Genomic DNA, 21,294 nt, shown 5'->3' with positions numbered 1-21,294 from the left:
CTGATGGTCTGTATTTTGCTGTGCAGCTCAGGGCTCTGCCTACCTGCCTGAGGGTTGTAATTTTAATACTGTTGCAGGCAGAGGTGATGTTTTGGTCCTGGAGATGGCCAATCTGCCAAGCATGGGAGTTAAAGTGCAGAAGAAGCATTGCACTTACAGAAAGCTGTTGGTGAAATTTGTCCCCAAGACTGGCAATGCAGAGAAGAGATTTTTTTTTTTTTCCCCCCAAGGACTTCCCCTAAATTTGGGAGAGGGGGTTGCATTCATTTCCTAGAGGATGGAGGCCTCATACTCTTATTTTAAGGGGGTCCCACACAGAGCATATTGTGCCAGGGGAACTTTTGTAATTTGAGGGCCTGTAGCTGCCATCGGGCTGCAGCAGGAGAGAGAGATTTAGACAGCACTAGTTCAGGAGAACTGCTTTGGCCATCCAGCACTTTGCTGTGTTGAGTGTCAAAAGTCTTGACATGTGGTGTTGGAAGGACCTTTTTGGAGCTGGCCTGCAAGGCTATAGCCCAGCCTGGTCATTCCACAGGGTGTATTCCAAAGAGAAGAGATGCCTGTTCTTGTCATTTGTGTTGTCCTGAAATGTACCTGTATGTGTGCTACTGCCTTTCCGGTCGATTTCCAAACATCTTGCCTGTGTTGCCTGACTGTAATGGCCAGTTGCCCTGTTTTGAAGATGCACAGAGAATAGGGTGCTGGAGAGAGGGGTTTTGGAGATGGTCTCTCTGCCATGGGAGTGGGCACAGGGTGTGAGGGTTGGAGAAGCAGCCGGGTGCCTGGGCCATCACCTCTGTTCCTTCTCCAGTGATATTTGATCTTCTTTACTTTTTGCTGTGTAGAGATGCACCACCATTTTCCTTCCACTCCATTCTTCTTTCCATCCTGCCCACCTCTCCAGATTGCCAGGGGAAACCCTGGGAGTGCTGGCACCATGGTGAACTTGTGCTCCTGTTTTTGAACATGAAAAGAAGATGAATCATGCTTGAGATGCCTCTCTTTCATTTTTCTGTTACCCAGACATTGATGCAGAAGCCTCCAGGAGCATCTGGTGGTAGTGTCGGGGTGCTTCTGCACTCTGAGCAAGGGGTGATGTGAAGACAGTGAAGCAGTGGTGTGGCTGTGTTTCTTCTGTCCCTGTATGTGAGCAGATGTTCTTGCAGGTTGACAGATTGTTGTCTTGCCTTTTACAGAGCCCAGCCCAGTTCTTGATCTCAAAGCAGAATATGTTGGTGTGACTTCTGTCAACTTAACATGGATAGTGATTGATACTGCTTCCAACTCCTACACGTACAGGATAGAGGTTATAAGCAGTACCTCTGTTAGGAACCTGACGTCCAATGTTACCAAAGTCAAAATTACTGAGTTAATCCCTGGGACATTGTATAATTTCACAGTATTTGCAGTAGCGGCTGATGGTCAGACGGAAGGAGAAGGATTGTCAAGAAGTCTGTATACAAGTAAGTCACAGTTGCTTGCACACGTGTTCCTGGTGGTCTGTATGTTGCTGTGCAGCTCAGAGCTTTGCCTACCTGCCCAGGGGTTGACGTTTGATGCTGTTGCAGGCAGAGGTGCTGTGCTTTGCCTGCCTGCAGTCAGAGATGTTTATGTGAAAGAGACATAGTCTTCCTTTTAAAAAAAGAAAGTAAAACAAACGTCCTCAAAACCAGAAATTGTTGAAGGTGATCACTAAGGCCTGTGACAGAATGAAGGAACTCTTGCTGAGCACCTACCTCTCTGGCTTGTAATTTGTGTGGGCAGTTTTGCTGCCTTCACTTCTTGGAGGATGGGGGCCTCAGACCCTTATTTTAAAGGGTTCCCACAGAGAGTGTGTTGTGTCCAGGGAAGTTGTGTGATTTTGGGGGCCTGTGGCTGCCATTAGGCTGCAGCAGGAGAGTGAGCTTTAGGCATCGCTATCTCAGGAGTGAGCTCAGGGCACAAAGGGTGGTGAAGGAGCAAGGTGGTGCAAGTCATTCCCCCTTTTCCAGTGATATTTGAAGTTCTTACCTTTTGCTGTGCACAGCTACACCACCATCTACTCTGCTTTCCCCACCTTCCCCTGCGACCTTGTATCTTTCCTGACTACATCTCTGGATTCCCAAGGGAAGCCCTGGGAGATCTGTCAGAGTTTGACGGCCTGTGCTTCTGCTTTGGAGTGTCACAGGGAGATGAATCACACTCAGAATGACTTTTCTTCAGTTCTCTCTTACCTGTCCATTGATGCAGAAGCCTCCAGGAGCATCTGGTGGTGGTGTCGGGGTGTTCCTGCACTCTGAACAAGGGGTGATGTGAAGACAGTGAAGCAGTGGTGTGGCTGTGTTTCTTCTGTCCCTGTATGTGAGCAGATGTTCTTGCAGGTTGACAGATTGTTGTCTTGCCTTTTACAGAGCCCAGCCCAGTTCTTGATCTCAAAGCAGAATATGTTGGTGTGACTTCTGTCAACTTAACATGGATAGTGATTGATGCTGCTTCCAACTCCTACACGTACAGGATAGAGGTTATAAGCAGTACCTCTGTTAGGAACCTGACATCCGATGTTACCAAAGCAGAAATTACCGAGCTAATCCCTGGGACCATGTACACTTTCACAGTATTTGCAGTAGCGGCTGATGGTCAGACGGAAGGAGGAGGAGTGTCCATAAGGCTGTATACAAGTAAGTCACAGCTTCTTGCAGCCCTGTTCCTGGTTGTCTGTATTTTGCTGTGCAGCACAGGTTTCTGCCCACCTGCCTGAGGGTTGAAATACAATATTGTTTCAGGCAGAAGTGCTGTACATGACCTACCCGCAGTCAGCGATGTTAATGTGTGGAAGGGGGTTTTCTGGGGGATTTTGTTGCCTTCTCCTCTGTGTGGATGAGGCCCTTGGCCCGTATTGTGAAGGGCTCCCACAGAGAGTGCATTGTGCCTGGGCAACTTCCCCCTTTGGAGGGGTCCGTGGCTGCAGCTGGGCTATGGGCAGCACTGTGCTGTGTGGCTCTCAGCCACGCTGTTCTGCTCAGCTCGTCAGCAAAGAGAAGAAGGTTGAGGTACTCCTGTGTTCCTCACGCTAGACATTGTGACTGTTTTTCCCCTTGTGAATATGTGCTGTTGTGTCCTTTCCTTTGTTTTGTCCTGTTTTGACTGAGGTGAAGTGAGTCTGTCACAGAGCTCCTCAGTGGGATTTCCAGAGGTGCCTCAGGATGAACCTGTTTAGAGAGTCTCTGGTACTGTGAAAGTGCAGCTTGGCTACTTGTAATGCTCATTCTGTCTAAAACGTGTGGAATCGTGGCTGTGCCCCTGCTTTTTCTGTCTGTGTTTGTCAGCAAATATTTGTGAGTGTTAACAGAGTCTTATCTTGACTTTCGCAGAGTCCAGCTCCGTTTTCCATAGCCAGGCAGAGTATGCTGGTCTCTGATTTTTCCCATGGAGCACAGATGATACTTCTTCTAACTACATGTACAGGATAGAGATCCAAAGTCATGGTTCCTCCTCTAGAAACCAGACATCCAGTGTCACCAGAGCTGTTATTACAGACATAAACCCTGGAACCTTCTATAATTTCACTGTATTTGTAGGAGTGGCCGACGCTGTTACTGAAGGAAAATAAATATTTATAAAATGCAGTAGAAATAAGTCCCAGTCACTCACATCTATCTTTTAACTAAATCTCTTTCTTCTGGTACACAATTCTGCTTCTCCTTAGTTTCTTAAAATAATAGCCCTTTTTATTAAAAAATCATAAAAATAATTTAATCCATGAGTCTCTTACCCCAGTATTTGGAAGTACTAAATACGTCTTTATCAAAAGAGGAAATAAATTTGCCATGTGTTACAACTGTAGAAGTTTCAAGAGCTTTGGTCTTGAAGGCCCAAGTTTTATAAGATGTTTAGTTTAGAGGGATCTTTCTTCTCAGTGTTACTGCTACATTAACTTCATAAATATCTTTTTATATCTGGTCATAAGGTTGCAATTTTTATATTGTGTCCTATGGGACTCTCATACAAACTGACATGCTGTAGTTGCTGCTCTTAAGGATGACTACTGCTGTGCTCTTAATGCACAGAGCTTATATTTGTTTTCTTATTTCTTGGCCACTAAGAGTTTTACGTAATTATACAGGGAGTTAGCATCAATCTACATACTACTCTAAAAATGTTCTTAGACTGGTACGTTCAGTGGTTGAACAGTATTTTGAAAACTTAGCTGACTTGACAGATACTCAACCTAAATTTTCTTGATAAACCTGTCTGCAGAGGAGTTAGAGAGCACAGAAGAGGTCTGTGTACTTCGTGTGCTAAATTCTTCTCTTCCTTATAGGTTAGCAACTCCTTGTAGGCAGTAGCTTCATCTTTTGTAAAACTTCAGTATTCTTTTCCACTTTTAAAATGTTTATACACAGAACTTGTGAATAGACAGCTTTTTGTATTTACTGCAATACTTGATTTCTCCCTCCTCGGTTTTTTTTTTTTTTGTTTTTTTGGTTTTTTTGCAGTTCCTGCCTTAGTGAATTCATTTCAGTGTGAACCAGTGACCAAGCAATCTTCTCTAATGCTGAAATGGGAATGCCCTTCTGGTAACAATTCTGGCTTCAGAATTAAAATATTTAATGGTACATGGGCAAAAGAAGAACGGACTCCATCCTGCATGAGGGAAGGCTCAGAGGAAACCTTCAGAACAGCATCTTTAGATTATTTCAGCACCTATACTGTTACTATTGCAACTCTTTCAAATAGTTCTGAAAGCCCTCCAGTGCAGAAAATGTGTAATACGAGCATTACTGGTAAGCGTTAAGATTTGAGAATGAAAGATATTCGTAGGACCAAAATATTAACTTTGTGATTGCAGAATACCATACTTGATATGCAGTACATTATCAGCCTACAGATTATGAATAAAACACTACATTCATGCAAAGCCTAATGTGACACACAATAAATATGCATTACATGAACAGCATCAGTATTACAGCATTTCCTTGTTTGGAAAACTTTTCTTTATCAGTACTAAAAAATATTTCTGTTTATAGACCCACCCGCTCCAAGCAAAGCTCCTTTAGTCAAGGAGGTCAGTCACAGCTCATTGTCTGTGGAATTCTCTGATTTTGAGTCAGTGAATGGACCATTAAAAGCCTATGCAGTAATGATCATAACAGAAGAGCAAGGTAAGATGTTGATATTATCTTGTAGCTGTGTGAAACAATTTATCAGACAACATTATGTTTTAAACTCTAAATAGGTGTTAAATGGATAGAGAAAAAGCTGACTCGGTATTTTCAATCACCTTTCAAAAATCACGAAGCAAATGCCTCACTTACTTGAAGTCAGATCCCTCCTTGTTTTCAGAAGGCCACTGTTTTCACTCAGCCTTTTCCAGCCTGACTTATCCTTGTATAAGTCTCCTACATATTGCCACTGTGCTCTTGTCATCTTAATTTGCCAGTGATTTCTGCCACAAGATTGCGTAGTATCCTTTTTTTTCCCCACAGAATAATTTTCAGAGTTACTAATATAAGTAACTTTGGCATGTGGGATGTTCTCCCCACTCCCTTCTTCAGCTGGAAGATACCTGCAGTAAGATCTTAAAGGAAGAGAGCTTTCCTTCTGATTTTACTTCAACCACTTTATTAACTGAGCGAGATGGCATACAGGTGGAAGGCTTGAAAAGCATTGTCAGCATTACTTGCCAAGGGAGGTTGAATGCCACGGAAAGCTAGAGGGTAGTCTATCAAACTCACCTCTTTAAAGCATCAAAACAGAGAAATGTCTTTAATTTGTGGATGTCTAGTGATAAATCATGAAATTAAGGAACTTACCTTTGCAGTGTAGGTTCTAGTTGAACTTCTTTTAATTTCTGCCAGTGCCCTGGAGGAATAAAGCAGCTGATGGAGATAGTTTTCCCCACGTGAGATTTGACACTCATCCTTTGTCTTAACACTGGAAATTCATCTTGCAGCAGTTTGACTGTAGATCTTTCTTCTGTGGTTTTCCATACAATATATGTCCAAGAAATGCCTACGTATATGGATATGTAGTACACCAGTGCAGAAAATTCCTATTTTTCACATCTTCTCAGCTGCCCCAGAGTTGCTGATTTGAATGTCAATCTCTTGCATGCAGCAACAGCTCTGCTTGTACCTTCAGCAAGTCCTGTTTAGTCTTGATGAAATTCAGTGTGTTCTTCAGTGTGGTTTTGATTGCAAGGTATTCAAGGAAGAGGAGTTTCAAGATGTGATTGAGAGAAATAAGGAAGGAAGATTGCCTGTATTTATAATATAGTCTGAGTGCTTTGATAGGAACGAAAAACCATCAGTACAGGCAAGCATTACGTCAGCTTTATAGTGTTGAAATAGCATTAAAATGCTTGAAATGTGGTTTTTCTGTCTTAAAACAGACATCGTTACCTTTAGGATAGACAGAGGGGACTTTATTGAATAGTGTAAGCAATGGTGTCTACAGCTGTTTGAGATGTCCTAGGGTGATACCCAAGAGATCCACAAAGAGCTGCAGATATAACCTGGGATGTACATCCTTTTGGAATGGAAACTGGGGACCAGACAGGACATATAATGTATCTCAGATAGTACTGAACACCTGTTTCTAGGCAACTGAGTTAATTGCAACCTCAGTGGCTTTTAATGTAACCAAACTAGTGGTTTAGAAGAGCTGTCTTGCACCCTGTTCCTGCACAGTTACAGTTGATGAGAGCTTTGCTGTTGGTGGCTGATCAAACCTTGTCTACACAACTGTACAAAACTTGCTAGAGCTTTTCGACCTGTCAGAGTTCCTGCAAGGCTTCTCCTTTTTAAAGGAGAATTCAATACTATATTTGCTTTTATAAGGAGCTTTTAGCTTTGTAAAGGCAGTCAGCAGAGAGCAATGTATACAAACTTCAGTCAGATGAGCAAGATTCTTCCTCCTCCCGCAGCACTTGGAATATTTATGTCAGTTTGCTCGCTTCTTGAGTTGTTGGACAACTAGTAATTTGAGCTTGTTTGTTACCTCTTAGGTCACATATGCCTCAACTGTATAAGCTGCCTCAGGTTTCTGAGGTTCATCTTCTAACAACAGACACTGTGAAGTGATGCTGTTCTGCAGAAGGTGTCCTGTTAGTCACTGTTTGTCTGCGGTAGCCTCTCCAGTAAAACCAAAAGGAGATTAAAACAAGTACAACTGGGGAGTAGGGAGGTAGTTCAGTAGATTGCACTGCAGTATGAGAGATTTCTGAGATTGTCTGTTGCACTCAGCTTTTCATTTCAAGCAGTATTTATGGAGTAATAACTGTGGTTTATGTGACCATCTCGGCAACTGTGCCAATTGATACAAAATCAGTGGATGATATATTCCACGTATATCCTTGTTTTTTCCTGAAGGTTGTGGGTCTTTGAAGTCTAAATTGAAGAACACATACAAAGATTTCAAGAAGAAGATGACAGTCACCTATGTAACTTATGTCATAGATACAGAGCAGGCAAAATCACCTTCTTTCCATTCTCAGAATGGTACAAATGTCGTTAATGTTGGCAAGGGAAACACAATGTATGGCTACGAAAACGGACCATTGATTCCACTTCATTCATACAGGTATTTATTTCAAACCACTGTTTGGTTAATTTTGCTGCAGTTGGAATCTAAAAGATCATCTAATGAAAAGATTATAGATCTTGCTTAAGGCTGTTAAAACCATGTAATGTACCTGTGGTTTGTTGTTTTGTTTTTTTTCTTCTCCCTTATCAACAGGGCAAGTGTTGCAGGTTTCACTAATATAACCTTTACTATGGGCAACATCATTGCGGGAGAAGATAGTTATGTATCATTTTCACCCTGTTCTGAGGCGGTTTTGCTACCCCAGGATCCAGGTATAGTTAATGTCAAGTATAGAACTAGCAGCTTGGCACATACACAGTGTGCAGAGATTCCTTAATTATGGCAAATTTCATAACAGCAAGACACCCATTGGTTTCTCTGTGATGGACTGTTTCTTTCTAGCTTTGCACTGCTCTGTAAATTTATACCTTGCTAGTTCTGCGGGTGACCTTTTTCCATGTATGACTTCCACTGTGGAAGTAACCAAAAGCTGTGCTACTCATGGCATGCTAAAAGGGATTGGATGGCACAGCAGGACTTTGGAACAGAAACAAGTGGCAAAAAGCAGCTGATGTTCTAACAGTTCTGGTAAGTTGGAAGCAGGTGTATTGGAATGCAAATACTGGTCCTTTGATGCCAATTTTTTGTTTATTTATCATCTTTGATTTATTATTCTTAATGCGCTTTCAATACTGGTGCTGCCAAAGGACCCAGTAAAGAAAAGAAGTTTAGTAGAGTGAAGTGTGCTCTGTCACTTGCGAGGTTCTCTTTTAGCACATTGATCGAGTTAGATCATTACCAAAGAAGTAAATCAGTAATGAGTAATATGTGTTCTCTTTTATCAGGTGTTATTGCTGGAGCCGTTATTGGATGCCTTTTAGCTATATTGGCTGTAGTCACTATAGGGGGTTTCATATTCTGGAGAAAGAGAAGGTAATATATGTTCATCATTGTATTTGGTGTGATGAGGAGCACCAGTATTTCACTTCTGTATCTTCCTCCTAAAAAGGCCTCTTTCTGTTTTATACATTTCTGTCACGATGCTTTAAAATACATTCTATTAAAAATCTTGTTTGTGTATTATAGATTAGAGATAATGTATCAAACTAGTTAAATGACTTTGTTCAACTCCACAGTTACAGACTAATAAGTTAAGATTTGTTTTGTTTAGCTCTTCTGAATCCATGCATGCTGATAAAGTAATTCAGTCAGAAGTGAGCAAGCAACACAAATTATTGTGCTAAAAGACATATGTAATTGTATCTTAGTTGGTTTTATTTTAAATTATCCATTAATCGTGCTGTTTAATTGCTTGATGGCCTGTCACATGAAACTTCCATTCTGGAGCTTCCAGAAGTTGATGAGTAGCCTGGGGTTTGAGCTGGTCTTTCAGTTTCCAATCTTTTCCAAATAATATGGGACTTAAGAGTTCACAAAGGCTTTGTCCTGTTTCTGGTCATGCAAAGAGTTAGCTGTAGGGCCCTTAGTTCAGTTTTCTTGGTTTCTTTGATTAACTGCTGTTGGTTTTACAAGCAAGTCTAATAGCTGTGGACAATAATGAGAAGAGCTTCCTTTAAAGCTAGGAATGCTTATTTTCATTCAACTACCACTTTCAGTACCACTGACACATCACTGTTGAACACTTACTATAGGGATTCTGGGATTAGTAGCAGTTCTCCTGTTAGCTAGCGATGCAGATCCCTCAGATGTACTTCTTCCACCAAACTTTGTGCTTTGTGTTCAGGCATTATACTGTGGTTCCAACAGAATGAAACAGTCCCATTGCACAACATCACTGAATGAAGGATGAAGTATTTTATTCTTACTCCAGGTGTAAGGTTTGCCTCAGGAGGTTAGTTTTTTTCACAGAATGAGATGCTTTAAAAGAAATTGTTCTGAACGGGCACAGGAAATAGCTGTTGTCAGAAATCTGATGTGCATTGCATTAAATTCTACTGTGAACCTATTGTGTTGTTTTCTTTCGCCTTATAGGAAAGATAAAAGAAATACTGAAGTGTCCTTTTCTCCAATTAAGTAAGTCCATATCCTTTCACACATTGTTTTCTGGGCTCAAGTGATATTTGCAGAACTTACTCTGAATCCTGATACTTGTTTTCTGTACAGTTTTGTGTAGAATTTTGCAGTATTAATTCATCATGGTATTTAAAGACTCCAGCCTGCAGACTAAAAGTAATCACATTGATCAAGACTTTTAGAGCTGCCACAGGGATTTGAGTGCTTGCTTCATGAATTGCTATTAGACACACAAATGGTCCACATAGTTTTGAAAAACAGGATGTTTGAATGAAACGCAGGCTTCTGTGCACATTGAGGAGACAATCCAAATTGTTGATAAAGTGCACATAGGCAAAATTCTGCACTGTGGCCTGAATTTTCCTTTGCTTTATGACTACTTTGCACCGAGCCATTAATTTGGATAATGTTGGGATTGTAAAATCTGGCCATGGGAGGGTAACCGCAATATATTGGAAGTCACAGGCAGTGCAATTGAATCACAGTATTGGTTCTTGCACCAGTTCTTGTGCTGATGGAAAGGCATGGCTGGAGCATTCCATCAAGTCCCACCTGTGTAGACTTTGATAGTTGACATAAAATACACCAGGGAATGGGGCCAAAGTGATAGCAGTACAGAAGCAGCTGACTGCCACCTTCTGTGATATTCTTCTCCTGAAGGATGCACTAATCTCTCCTTGGTTTAACAGATCAGTTAAATACTATGCTTGATATCCTGTCCCCTGTAAAACGCAGTTTTGTGGCTGCTACTAACAGTCATGCTTTCATTCTTAGATTCACATAGTGAAAAATACAGCTGCATGTGTCTAATCAACCTCTTTTTCTTCCTCCCCACCCTCCCCTGAAGAATCAAGAAGTAAGTAAAGCATACTTTCTAACACATGAACTGAATTCATGATTTATTTACCTGATGCTAGTTACCAATACATGGCTTTTCTCATTTTAGATCAAAAATGATTAAAGTGGAGAACTTTGAGTCCTACTTTAAGAAGCAGCAAGCTGACTCCAACTGTGGTTTTGCTGAAGAGTATGAGGTATGTTCCTTCAGTGGAGAGAGCTTCATGATAAATATTTTTGGAAAGGCAACTTAGGTTTCCTATGGAGCATACAGGAGGCTTACTGAAGGGGAAGAGAAGGGACCTTTGTTACAGAGATTATTAAGCCTCATATATAGCCTTCCCTTCCCTGATACAGCTTCAAATTTAGTTGAAGCGCATGATAAATACTTCATATCCTGAACTATTATCTCTACCTGTGAGCTGATAGCATGGCCTGCTGATCAGAGCTCTCACCAGAGACAGGATCTCCCGAGTCCTTTCCCTAGTTGCACTACAGAGTTAGACTAGGGAAAGCTCTTTAACTTCTCTGGACTTTGGGTTTTTTATTTTTTTTTTTGTTTTTCTACACAGCAAGACAGGTCTCTCGCTAATATCACTGACTACCTCAGTGCGTAGGTGCGATTTGCAAACCACACCTGTGAATAGCTCAAAGGAGCAGTCAAGAAAAATGGCAATTATCATTAGCTTAGTGACCATAAATGTTTTTCTATGAAATGTACTAAAGCTCAATTGTTATAAGGTATAGAAGACAGGAATCAAGTGTCAGTAAGGATTCTGTCTTGTCATGTCTGCTGTTAAAGAATCTCTTTTTTTTTTTCATCTCCTTAAAGCTGTTAATTGACTTTCTTCTTCTTTCCAGATCAAATTCTCTCCCTTTGATTGTACTTTGCAGGCTGGTGCTCCACCTTGCCTGCCTCTCAGATTTTGCTTCCTTCAGTCTTTTCATGATATATTTGCTCCCTTTCTCTCTGAAATGTCTGCAAAGCTTATGCCAAGTAGTTCACTGCTTTGGGGTCAGAACGAGTGCACCTTTGACGTCAGCGTCACGTATTTCTGCAAAACTGTTTCTGGGCTTTTAAAGTCCATCTCTGGGTTTTAAACATGCAACTATTCTTACAAGCTGTATTAATCCCTTCTCTATCAGGTTTGCCACTGTCGCCCTCCCACTCTCTAAAAGATGATTTCTATCATCTTTTATCCCAGTTTGACATGCTTACTTTTACAGCAAAGGCCAAGAGTGTTTGGAGTATTGTTTGTTTCAGTCATGTGTTTCTGTATGATTCCTAAACCAGGACCAGATGCTAATGAATCCTTTTATTGTAGGAACTCAAGTCTGCTGGTGTTCATCAGCCCAAATTTGCTGCTGAACTTGCTGAGAACAGGGGAAAAAATAGATACAACAACGTCTTACCATGTGAGTTACTCTCTTTGGTTTTGCATCTTCTACTGGTTGAGATTTTAGGTGAAAAACCTTGGGTTTGGCTAATTCGGCTTTAATAGTACCCAGAGGTTTCAAAGAGGGATTAATGTTGTCAATTTCCAAATGAATGAATTTGGGCTGCTGCTTTCCCAAAATCACTGTATAACCAAACCTAAAGAGCTTTCCCTCAAGAATGTTCCCGAAAGTTCCCAAACTTTCCCTAAAGAAAGCTCCTTAAAGAACTTTACCTTTAATTAAATAATTTTAATTTTCCATTTGTGAGAAATTTGCAGTCTAGACTGAAAAAACAAGAGGTTAACAGTTGACTACAGACAGATAGATGTGCAGAGCGATAAGAAATATTAAGACCTTGCTGGCCAGCTTTGCAGATGAACTAAGACCTGAAGCCCTGCCAAGTTGTCTGTGGGCATCCCAACATAGCAGAGTGTAAGAGGGAATTGGAAGGCGAACAGTGACAGGTACTTAGGGGTGCTTTGGAGGAAAAACATTACCTGCAATGGCAGCTGGAGACAAATTACCTATTTTTCTCCAGTAATTAAAACTTTAGTTAAATTACCTATTTTTCCCCAGTAATGAAAATCATAGTTTTGTGTTGGCTTAAAAATATACAGATATGCAAACCAAACCAAGTTAAAAAAAAAAACCAAACGCAAAAGACCTGTGTTGAATATTCTGAATCTTTATCCTGGCTACTCATTTTTCTGAAGGCTTTCATTATAAAAATTCTAAACTACTGCTATTTATGATTCCTAAAGTTATATTCTTATTCCTAAAATGCACATTGTTCTAAAACACGTTTCATTTCATTTAGAAACCATGCATTAGATAAGCAGTATTTTGCTGAAAGGTTCTGGTTCTAAAATGCATAATTTTCTTTTCTTTTTTTCTTTCTGCAGATGATATTTCTCGTGTTAAACTTTCAGATCAAAGCTCTGCAACTGATGATTATATTAATGCAAACTATATGCCTGTAAGTTGCTTCATTAGATGAAATGAAATATAATGTGTATTTTTATGATGTAGGCTTAACAGCTCATAATGATGTTCAAAATGGGCTTTTTATGTCTCATTGATGCACATGTGTGTGTGATATTTATTTTTTTTCCTCTCTTTTTTTTTTTTCCTTCTTAGGGCTATAACTCAAAGAAGGCATTTATTGCTGCACAGGGTCCTTTACCCAATACTATAGAAGACTTCTGGCGCATGATTTGGGAGAAGAATATCTACTCTATTGTTATGTTGACAAAATGTGTTGAACAAGCCCGGGTATGTTTTTATTAAAACTGAACTGTCTTTTGAAGATGGTTGGGTCTCTTCTAATTTTGTTGTTGCCCAAGTAGGTTGGAGACTGACCACTTTCTTTTAACAGCCATCCACTTACTGGAAGACTGTTTTCTAAATTAAATAAGCCAAATTATTTTTTTTAAGCTTTTTCCCATTTTTATATCTGCTGACTACCAGAATAGCTTGTCTCGGGAGGATTGTGGTATTGCTGTCTTTAAGGGTGGGTTCTTCTCCCTAAAGAATGATTTTGGTAGAGCTTCTCCTGCCCTGGGTTAGGCCATTGGGAAGGGTGACGTGTCTTCTAGCCCTGCGTCAGGTGGTGTATTATTTAAAACTAACAGTCCGTTGCTTCATTGCTGTGTGTCTAACCTTGTAACTCTCTTCTTAGACAAAATGTGAGCAGTACTGGCCAGACAAACAATCCAAGAGCTATGGTGACATTATTGTGACAATGGTGTCAGAGATTGTCCTTCCAGAATGGACAATAAGGGACTTCACTGTAGAAAAGGTGCGTACTCCCTCGGTTGTTAGTTGTTAGTGTATAAATATCTGTAGAAGTAGTTTATCATATCACTGTGATTTCACATGTCAAGAAACACTGGAGTGACAGAATATAATAATTTCACTAAAACTTAATGAAATTCAAAGTTATCTGAGGGAAAAGGATAAGAGTGGTTTATTTTAATTTGAGGCTTTGAATGTATTGGTCTGCTTTCTGCTAAAAGTGCCATTTAAAATCTTTCATGCTACTTACTGACAAAAAGATTCCTGCAATATTTATGTGTATACATTTGTTCATATGCTCTGTCTTCTCACAGCAGTGTTTTAGTAATGTAGCCAGAGGTGGGAATGAGTTGTCAGTAAGACCCTCCCTGTGGCAGAAAGAGATCTGCCAGCAAAATCCAGCCTGCTAAAGTGAAAAGTAAATGGAAATTGTTTCAAAGTATTTTCTACCAGAGTGGAAGGAAGAGGAAAATTGAAATATCATTGGTCAAATTACTGCATGCTTTGTAACAGGCATCTTTAATGAAGCTGAGGTTTGCCCAGTACCCACAGCAGCAAGCCCTACTGTTGCTCCTCTGAAGCCGGTTTTTGTGGTTTTGGTTGGTTGGTTGGTTTGTTTGGTTTTTTTAATGTGTATTCTTCTAGTCCAACACACCAGAGAGCCACACGGTGCGCCAGTTCCACTTCACCTCCTGGCCAGATCATGGAGTGCCGGAGACAACAGACCTTCTCATCAACTTTAGACACCTTGTTCATGAGTACAGCAGTCAAAATCCAATTGACTCTCCTACTCTGGTGCACTGCAGGTAGGAAGAACATGTTTGTGTTAAACACACTTTTATATTATGGCTTTTTTAAGAACAATTCTTTTTCAATGTGATTTAAAAAAAAAACACAAACAAACCAACAACAAAAAAGGAAAGAAAAAAAAAGTTTCTTTGCTTAAGGACATGGGCTATTCACCCTGGCAAATTAAAACCTTTGCCCCCTGATTCAGAAACATAGCAATGCTATGTAGGTAGCAAAGTATGTGATACAAAATTTCATTAGAATAGACAGTCTCTCCTAGCCTGGCAAACTTAGCTGAAAAAGTTGCCTTTTCAAGTGCTTTTATATGTAATCTTGTGCACCTTCAAGTCTGGGAAGCCTAGAAGCACATCCTCCCTCCCTCTTGGTAAGAACCACTTGTCTGGGCTGCAGAGGCTTTTAATACCTATGCCACTGAAAGAATAGAAAGCATCTTACTAGCTTCACTGGCTTTTCATCAGGCCACTGGTGAGTGAGCAGGTGGTTGAGAGAAAGCAGTAAATAGCTTCCCCGTATCATTGCAGTGCTGGTGTTGGGAGGACAGGGACATTCATTGCAATTGACCGCCTGATTCAGCAGATTGAAATGGAGAATACTGTGGATGTGTACGGAGTGGTGTATGATCTTCGCATGCACCGACCTTTAATGGTGCAAACTGAGGTAAGGCTGTCTTTCATCCAGCAGCATGTTTTTCAAATGTGTGTAATAATCCAGGAAGGGTGGACTCAAGATGTAGCTCAGAATTACAGGAAGATAAGATACTTAAGGAGCAATCTGAAATTGCCTTTATTTAACTTCCCTCCTTCCTGCCTCATCTCTTCCCACAATAGTAGTTGCAGCCAGGGACCATAGTATGTCCAATCAATCTCTTTGCAGAGTACTTTGTAGGACTGACATTTGCAGCTGGAAAGAATCAAAATCTGGAAAAGTTTTTTTTGCAGCTTGTTTTACCCATGTGAGTTTTGTCCTTATAGCTATGAGCCAGAATTGTCTTGAGTCAAGTGGTCTCGGTGTGCATCTTTTCTTTTGTGTTCTACAGGAACACACATGTTCCTGCTGAAATTATCGCTTTGATCCAAAATTTGTGTGGATTAACTTAAGCTGATTTGAAAAAGGCTGTAAAATCTCCATCGTGAAAGTCTTTTAAGAGGGTGTTAGGTATGACAGTAAATTTGATCCTGGTTTTTTACAGGGGGTTGATCAGATGACATCATGAGGTTCTTTCTAGCCCTATTTTCCATGAACTATACATACAACTTCTAAAAAATACTCTGATAACATTCAGTGCAGTGCACCCAAAGCCTATATTCAGGAGCAGAATTAATTCCAAAATCTGGTATTTTCTAGAAATGTATTACCCTCTCTTTTTCTCCCATCAGGACCAGTATGTCTTCCTAAACCAGTGTGTTATGGATATTATTAGATCCCAGAAAGACAAGAAAACCGATCTTATTTACCAAAACATGACAGCAATGGCAATCTATGAAAACTTCACACCTGGGCCAGGCTTTGGGAAGGCGAATGGCTACCACGCATAGCCTGGAAGGAGCACAGTGTCTCCAGGAGGTGTTAGCTGCACATAGGAAAGTGAGATGTTCTACTCATGTTTTCCGGGATCGTGTGCAGTGTCTCATGTCTGGCTTCTCCAGTTCTGTCCACGTTCGAAGATGTGATCTACATAATGCTGGCAGAGGAGCCACAGATTGGTATTAAAAAAAAAAAAAAAAAAAAAAAGAGAAACAAAACAAAACAAAAGAAACCCCAAGGAAAACTCTTTAAAGTTAACAGAGGAATCTCGCTTTTTCTTGGGAATTTAACAGTACTGATAGGTGAAATAGCATTTGCAGTATGAATGGTGAACTAGAATTTAAATATTAATAACACAAGCTTTTTATTACAACTTTATATGATTTCATTTACAGACACCAGGCTTGTGGGCTGTTTTAATATATTTAATTATAAGTTTCAGGAACATATTTTATCTACTGTATCTGGTTACTTAGCTAATAGATATGTGCCTCTGTGATTGATTTTTTTTTTTTTCTGTGTTCCTTTTTATTTAAAAAAAAGGAGTACAAACAGCTCCTTCAAATGGACATTTATACTTGGAAATTGTGCCTTTTCTAGTTGCTACTCTAGAAAAAAAAACAGCAGAGATTCTATTTTTGTACTGAAACTCTTAATGAGAACACAGATTTTTAAATAAGGCTTATGTCAAACTTAACTGTAGTTGCACTGTTGGCAGGACTGTCCAGAAGTTTGGAGGTGAGCTTTGTTCTTGCATTTCACCATAAATATCCCCTGCCTTAATGTTTCGGTGCCTCTGCTAGAGGAAAAGGAGTGCGGTCTGCCACTCTGAGCTTTAACTATAGGAAAAAAACTGAGCAAGTGAATATGTGAATGTGTGTGCTGGGGCGTGTGGGGGTGTGTATGAAGGACAGAATAGCTCCTCCCTGTTCCTGGCTGATATTCCTGTTTTTATACAATTTATAATGATTTATTTAAAGGTGCAATATATGATTTACTGAATAATGATCACTCTATTCTAATAGAGTTTTACTCAGGTTGGTGTCTTTTTATCATTGTTTTTGGTTTTCCTCGAATATATAAATCTGTGAAAATGTCAAAACTAAGGTTCAAAGTGTCCAAGAACTCCCAAACAGATTGACTGGCTTTATTGTTTCTACCAAAACAAATTGCATAAAATTCTGCTCTAAAGACCAATTTTTTGGGTTTTTTAGCCATTCAAAACTGAGACACATCTTACCTGCCTGCATCTCATTGATCTAAAGTAGTTATTTTATAATTATTTGCAATATACTGCTGCTGTCATTTCAACTGGTCCTTTTAAAAAGAGAACAAACAAGCAGAAAACCCCTAGTTGCTGATTTTACAAGTCAAGGATTAGATTGGATTTATTTTGCTGGTACATAACTGTTAGACTTACGAAGGCATTACCAATGAAGGACTTCTACAGTAGCTGGGGAGGGTGGGGGGTGGTGGGTGTCTTTTGGTCTTCGGATCATTGCACTGGTTGCATTGCAGACGAATATGAAGTTTATGAATAATGCTATAGAATAGCTATAAAGTGGTGAAAATCTTATGAAGGTTTAATAACCAGAGTCCCTGGAATTCTGCTGCTTTTTTTGTTGTTTGGGGGGGTTGGTTTGTTGTAGCAGAGTTGTCAGAAAAAGCTACAGATCCTAGGAGTATATGTGGCATTACAGTGGAACCTGGCAACCTTGCAGAGTTCACTGTCAGCTGAAGGAAAATGTAGGAATTCCTGGTGCACAACTGTAACTTTACAGATATCCAGAGGAATTTTTTACAACCTGGTGTGAAATTGTGGTGTGCTGTGTGTGAGCAAAACTGGAGGACAAACCACAGAGTGCTTCAGCTTTGGGTGGGGGTTTTTGGCATTTTTTGTTGTTGTTTTTTTTGTTTTTTGTAGCAGCCACTTGTGGGTTCTTGAATATCTTTTTTTTTCCTCTCTTTCTCTGAAATACTTTTAAAAAAAATAAATTAAAAAAAAAACCACGAGGTTAATGATCCTGCCCAACTCCATCCAAACTGGCAGTCCACATAGTGGATCTCTCACCCAGTGTTCTTCTTAAGCTGCTGTCAGATGACAAACAAAGATAAACCACTTGGACCAAACAGAACCATTCCAAAGGAGCTGGGAGGGAGGAAAGTCTGCCCCTTAAAGTCATGGGTTTTGGGTTTTTTCCCTCTTTTAATCTTTTAATTCCTGCACATCTGTGCAGAACACAGAGTCAGTATGCATTTTTCCAGGTCTCCCAAGAACTTGCTGCCTTAGGGTCGTGAATTCTCTCTTGCTTCAGAAGGCCCTTGTTTTGTATAGCACCGAAGGGAGGGAGATGAATCTTCTATGCTAGGTCATGTGTTTGCATTATATTGCAGCAGAACATCAGAAAACTAGCTAGAATGGTATGTGTTTCTGCCTAACCAACACCCAGATAGTCTTATAGAAGACAAACATATCTGTCCCATTGTTTTGATGTTGGAAGCAGGTGCCAAATTCTCTGTTGTGTCATCTAATTAGTATCAATTTTTAATACAACTGTGTTTTCCCAAAACTGACTCATTGTGAGAAGAGACTGAAGTTTGAAGTAAATGACCTGCGGATCCCAGGTATAGGTGGAAGAAGTTGGTAAGGTTTAAAATGTTGTAATCATAAAGTGGGCCATAGTGTTGATGTGAGTAAGTCGGGCATGCCTCACAGGGTATCTCTGCAGGAAGAGGGAGGTTACAGGTAATGCTCTACTACCTTGTGGATCTGTCTTGGTCAAGACTTGAATTCCTGCAAATATTTTTTCCCTGCCTTCTGATGTTCTCTGTGTTATAATTGCCAAGATCTGTCTCTTTGGTCAGTGTTTTTTCTCGCTGTTGCTTATCTAAAGCGATGTGCTTTTCAGGCTGAAAGCTCCACTGTGTGGCAGTTACATCTCCTGCATTTCTGTTCTACTCTTTTTGTTTTGGTTTTTTTTTTTTCCTTCTCCCATTTGGGGCCTGCTTAAGAAGGGAAAAGTTGATGTGTTTCAAATAAGTGACTGTTCAATATCTTGAAATGATGTACAAATTTTATTGTTTTCATATCTGTTGTACAGGAAATTTTAGCACATGTCTATAATGTTTTTAATAGTTTGATTTGTTTTTAAAGATATAAAAATAACAATTAAAAAGCATCATCCTAGAGCACTTCCTGTCTTGTTTTTCCTCTCTTGGGGTTTTCTTTTTGGTTCCTTTTGAATAAAATTAATTTGCCAAAATACCCATTTCATTTAGAAGGGCTTTATAGTGGATAAGGAAAGTGGGCTCCCATCCTCTAGGGTGGCACTTGAGTAGGATGTGTATTATGGTCACTGGGGCTCCCTGTGAGGGTGTTAATATGTTGTTGAGGCTTGCCTGGTAGGACCAGGGCCCGGTGCTAATGTGTCCCGGCAGTTGGTGGTTTCCCTAAATGAAGAGCTTGGTACCAGTTAAAGAAAGAATACCTTCATCAAGGTCAATCGAAAGATTTCCACTCACTGAAATCGCCTTGGGGGAGGAGCAGTGTTTCTAGGACTCATTTACTTCCAGGAAAACAAGATTGAGGACTTTTTTACCCCTTGAAGGAGATGGTCTGTTGTCAGGGAGCAATGCTAGAAGGGGGTGCAGAAATATCTTTGTAATGTTACAGCTGGCTTCTTGATTACAGGTTACCTGACTAGATGCATGTAAAATTACCTCAGTTCAGTCCCTTTCTTCTAAAATTCTTAGTTTCCATTCCTGGTTGCCATCTGAACCACTCCCAAGGAGGATCACATGCCTGGAGGGTGATACTGGCACTCAGCAGCTCTCCTGTTCATCACGGGGTGCTGACAGTTACTGTAAAATCTTGTGATCCTCCATGGTGACTCTGCTGCGTTTTCTGAAATGGTGAGATGGGAGGAGCAAAGCGTGATTGTCTCATCGTCTTCCAGTGGGAGCATGTGCCTGCCACACGATGGTTGTCCAAATGCTCTTGGTGAGACTCATGCTGCAGAAGAGAAGCTGTGACAACAAACCTCCCAGTGTAGGACCTGCAGCAGGTGACCACCACTGCCAGGGGCATTCAGCCTCAGGGAGACTTTTACGGAGCAATATTTCTCACTTCTTTTTTCTTAAATCACATAGGTTTGAAATATTAGAACTTAAGTAAAGCCAACTGTTCTGGCTGTCATTTGGAGCCTTAGTCTGTTCAGGTGGGTAGAGCTGAACCCGTGTATCTGGAAATCCCATTCTGTACCTGGTCTTGCAATGTATTTGTTTCACTGTCTTTGAGATTAAAAAGGTGGAGGTCAGAGAGGAGAGGACACAATGTTTCTGTCCTGTTCTTTCCTTGATAAATGGGATGTAGCCAGAAATACTGCTGCCCTTGCATGCCCTTTCTGGCTGGGTGTTATCAGGCAGCAAATGGAGTTTGGAGATGAACAGATGTGGATGCTCTTGCGGAAGAGGGTCATAAGTGGGAGCTTGGAAGGGAAAAACACCTGAAAACTTTGCACACTCTGCTTTTCTCAAGGAAAAAGAAAAAGCTCCTTAGCAATGGGAAAGATGCTAGGTCTTAACAGCTCCTGGGTGATGTGAGTAATTAAAAAATGCAGATGCAATCACTTTTGTCCAGGGGCAGAATGAGGGGCAAGCAAAAATCAACAGTTTACTTGCTTCTGAGGTAGGTAGGTACAGTGTTCTCCCACTTCTCATACCCACTAGAGAAGGTACTGTACTTCTTTTTTCCAGTTATTGTGGCACTGCTTTCGGGAGTCCCTTACAGCTCTTCACATAAGACATCATGTTGTTGAAAGCTCTGGCTTTAAATGGTTCCATTTTCAGCACTTTGCAGAAGCATTTACAGAGTTGATACCAAACGGTGTCTCTCTCCAGTGTTGTGCTTCATTCCATTCTCCCTCCTCTCCAGCTGGGCAAACTCTGCCCATGCCAGCCTCCTGCCTGTGAGGGAGGAGGAAGCAAACAAAGCAGAAAACCTGACTTGGAAGCACCACGAGGAGCTGTTTCCTGCCTGCTTTGCTGGCGGGAGGGAAGGAGCTGTTTGTACACCTCACAAGGAGGAGAAGCTGGGAGCCCCTCAGACTGTTTCATAGACCTGAAGATTCAGGATCCAGGCCTGTTCTTTGTCCGTGTTACTTGGCAGAAGCCCATTTATTCATTCAAGTTGCTTTTCCTGGGCTTATTTCATTTTAAATTAATAGACCTCATCTCCTAACAGCCAGAAGCAAAGCTAGCAAATTAGCCCCTCTCACTGAGCAAAAGTAGTCT

General features: G+C 40.6%; 1 protein-coding gene across 15 annotated transcripts in view; it reads left to right on the top strand.

The window, feature by feature from the left end:
* PTPRJ (protein tyrosine phosphatase receptor type J) overlaps window positions 1-19,191 on the top strand; it is a 97,146-nt gene extending 77,955 nt beyond the window's left edge. For 8 of the 15 annotated variants that reach the window (XM_049821348.1, XM_049821354.1, XM_049821361.1 and 5 more), the window contains 16 exons: window positions 1,197-1,463; window positions 2,391-2,657; window positions 4,476-4,763; window positions 5,010-5,144; window positions 7,353-7,563; window positions 7,720-7,838; window positions 8,412-8,499; window positions 9,559-9,600; window positions 10,547-10,634; window positions 11,763-11,853; window positions 12,777-12,850; window positions 13,012-13,146; window positions 13,553-13,672; window positions 14,314-14,474; window positions 15,000-15,135; window positions 15,855-19,191. In XM_049821348.1, the coding sequence (XP_049677305.1) occupies window positions 1,197-1,463; window positions 2,391-2,657; window positions 4,476-4,763; window positions 5,010-5,144; window positions 7,353-7,563; window positions 7,720-7,838; window positions 8,412-8,499; window positions 9,559-9,600; window positions 10,547-10,634; window positions 11,763-11,853; window positions 12,777-12,850; window positions 13,012-13,146; window positions 13,553-13,672; window positions 14,314-14,474; window positions 15,000-15,135; window positions 15,855-16,013 (2,381 nt within the window). In that variant the 3' untranslated portion in view covers window positions 16,014-19,191. The remainder of the gene's footprint in view (window positions 1-1,196; window positions 1,464-2,390; window positions 2,658-4,475; window positions 4,764-5,009; window positions 5,145-7,352; window positions 7,564-7,719; window positions 7,839-8,411; window positions 8,500-9,558; window positions 9,601-10,546; window positions 10,635-11,762; window positions 11,854-12,776; window positions 12,851-13,011; window positions 13,147-13,552; window positions 13,673-14,313; window positions 14,475-14,999; window positions 15,136-15,854) is intronic. The other 7 variants (XM_049821358.1, XM_049821351.1, XM_049821356.1 and 4 more) reach the window with 4 other exon arrangements.
* Window positions 19,192-21,294: the final 2,103 nt, after the last annotated feature.

This window comes from Accipiter gentilis, chromosome 17, assembly GCF_929443795.1.
Source record: "Accipiter gentilis chromosome 17, bAccGen1.1, whole genome shotgun sequence".
NCBI classification, from domain to species: Eukaryota; Metazoa; Chordata; class Aves; order Accipitriformes; family Accipitridae; genus Astur; species Astur gentilis.
This window is presented reverse-complemented; position numbering and strand designations above follow the sequence as displayed.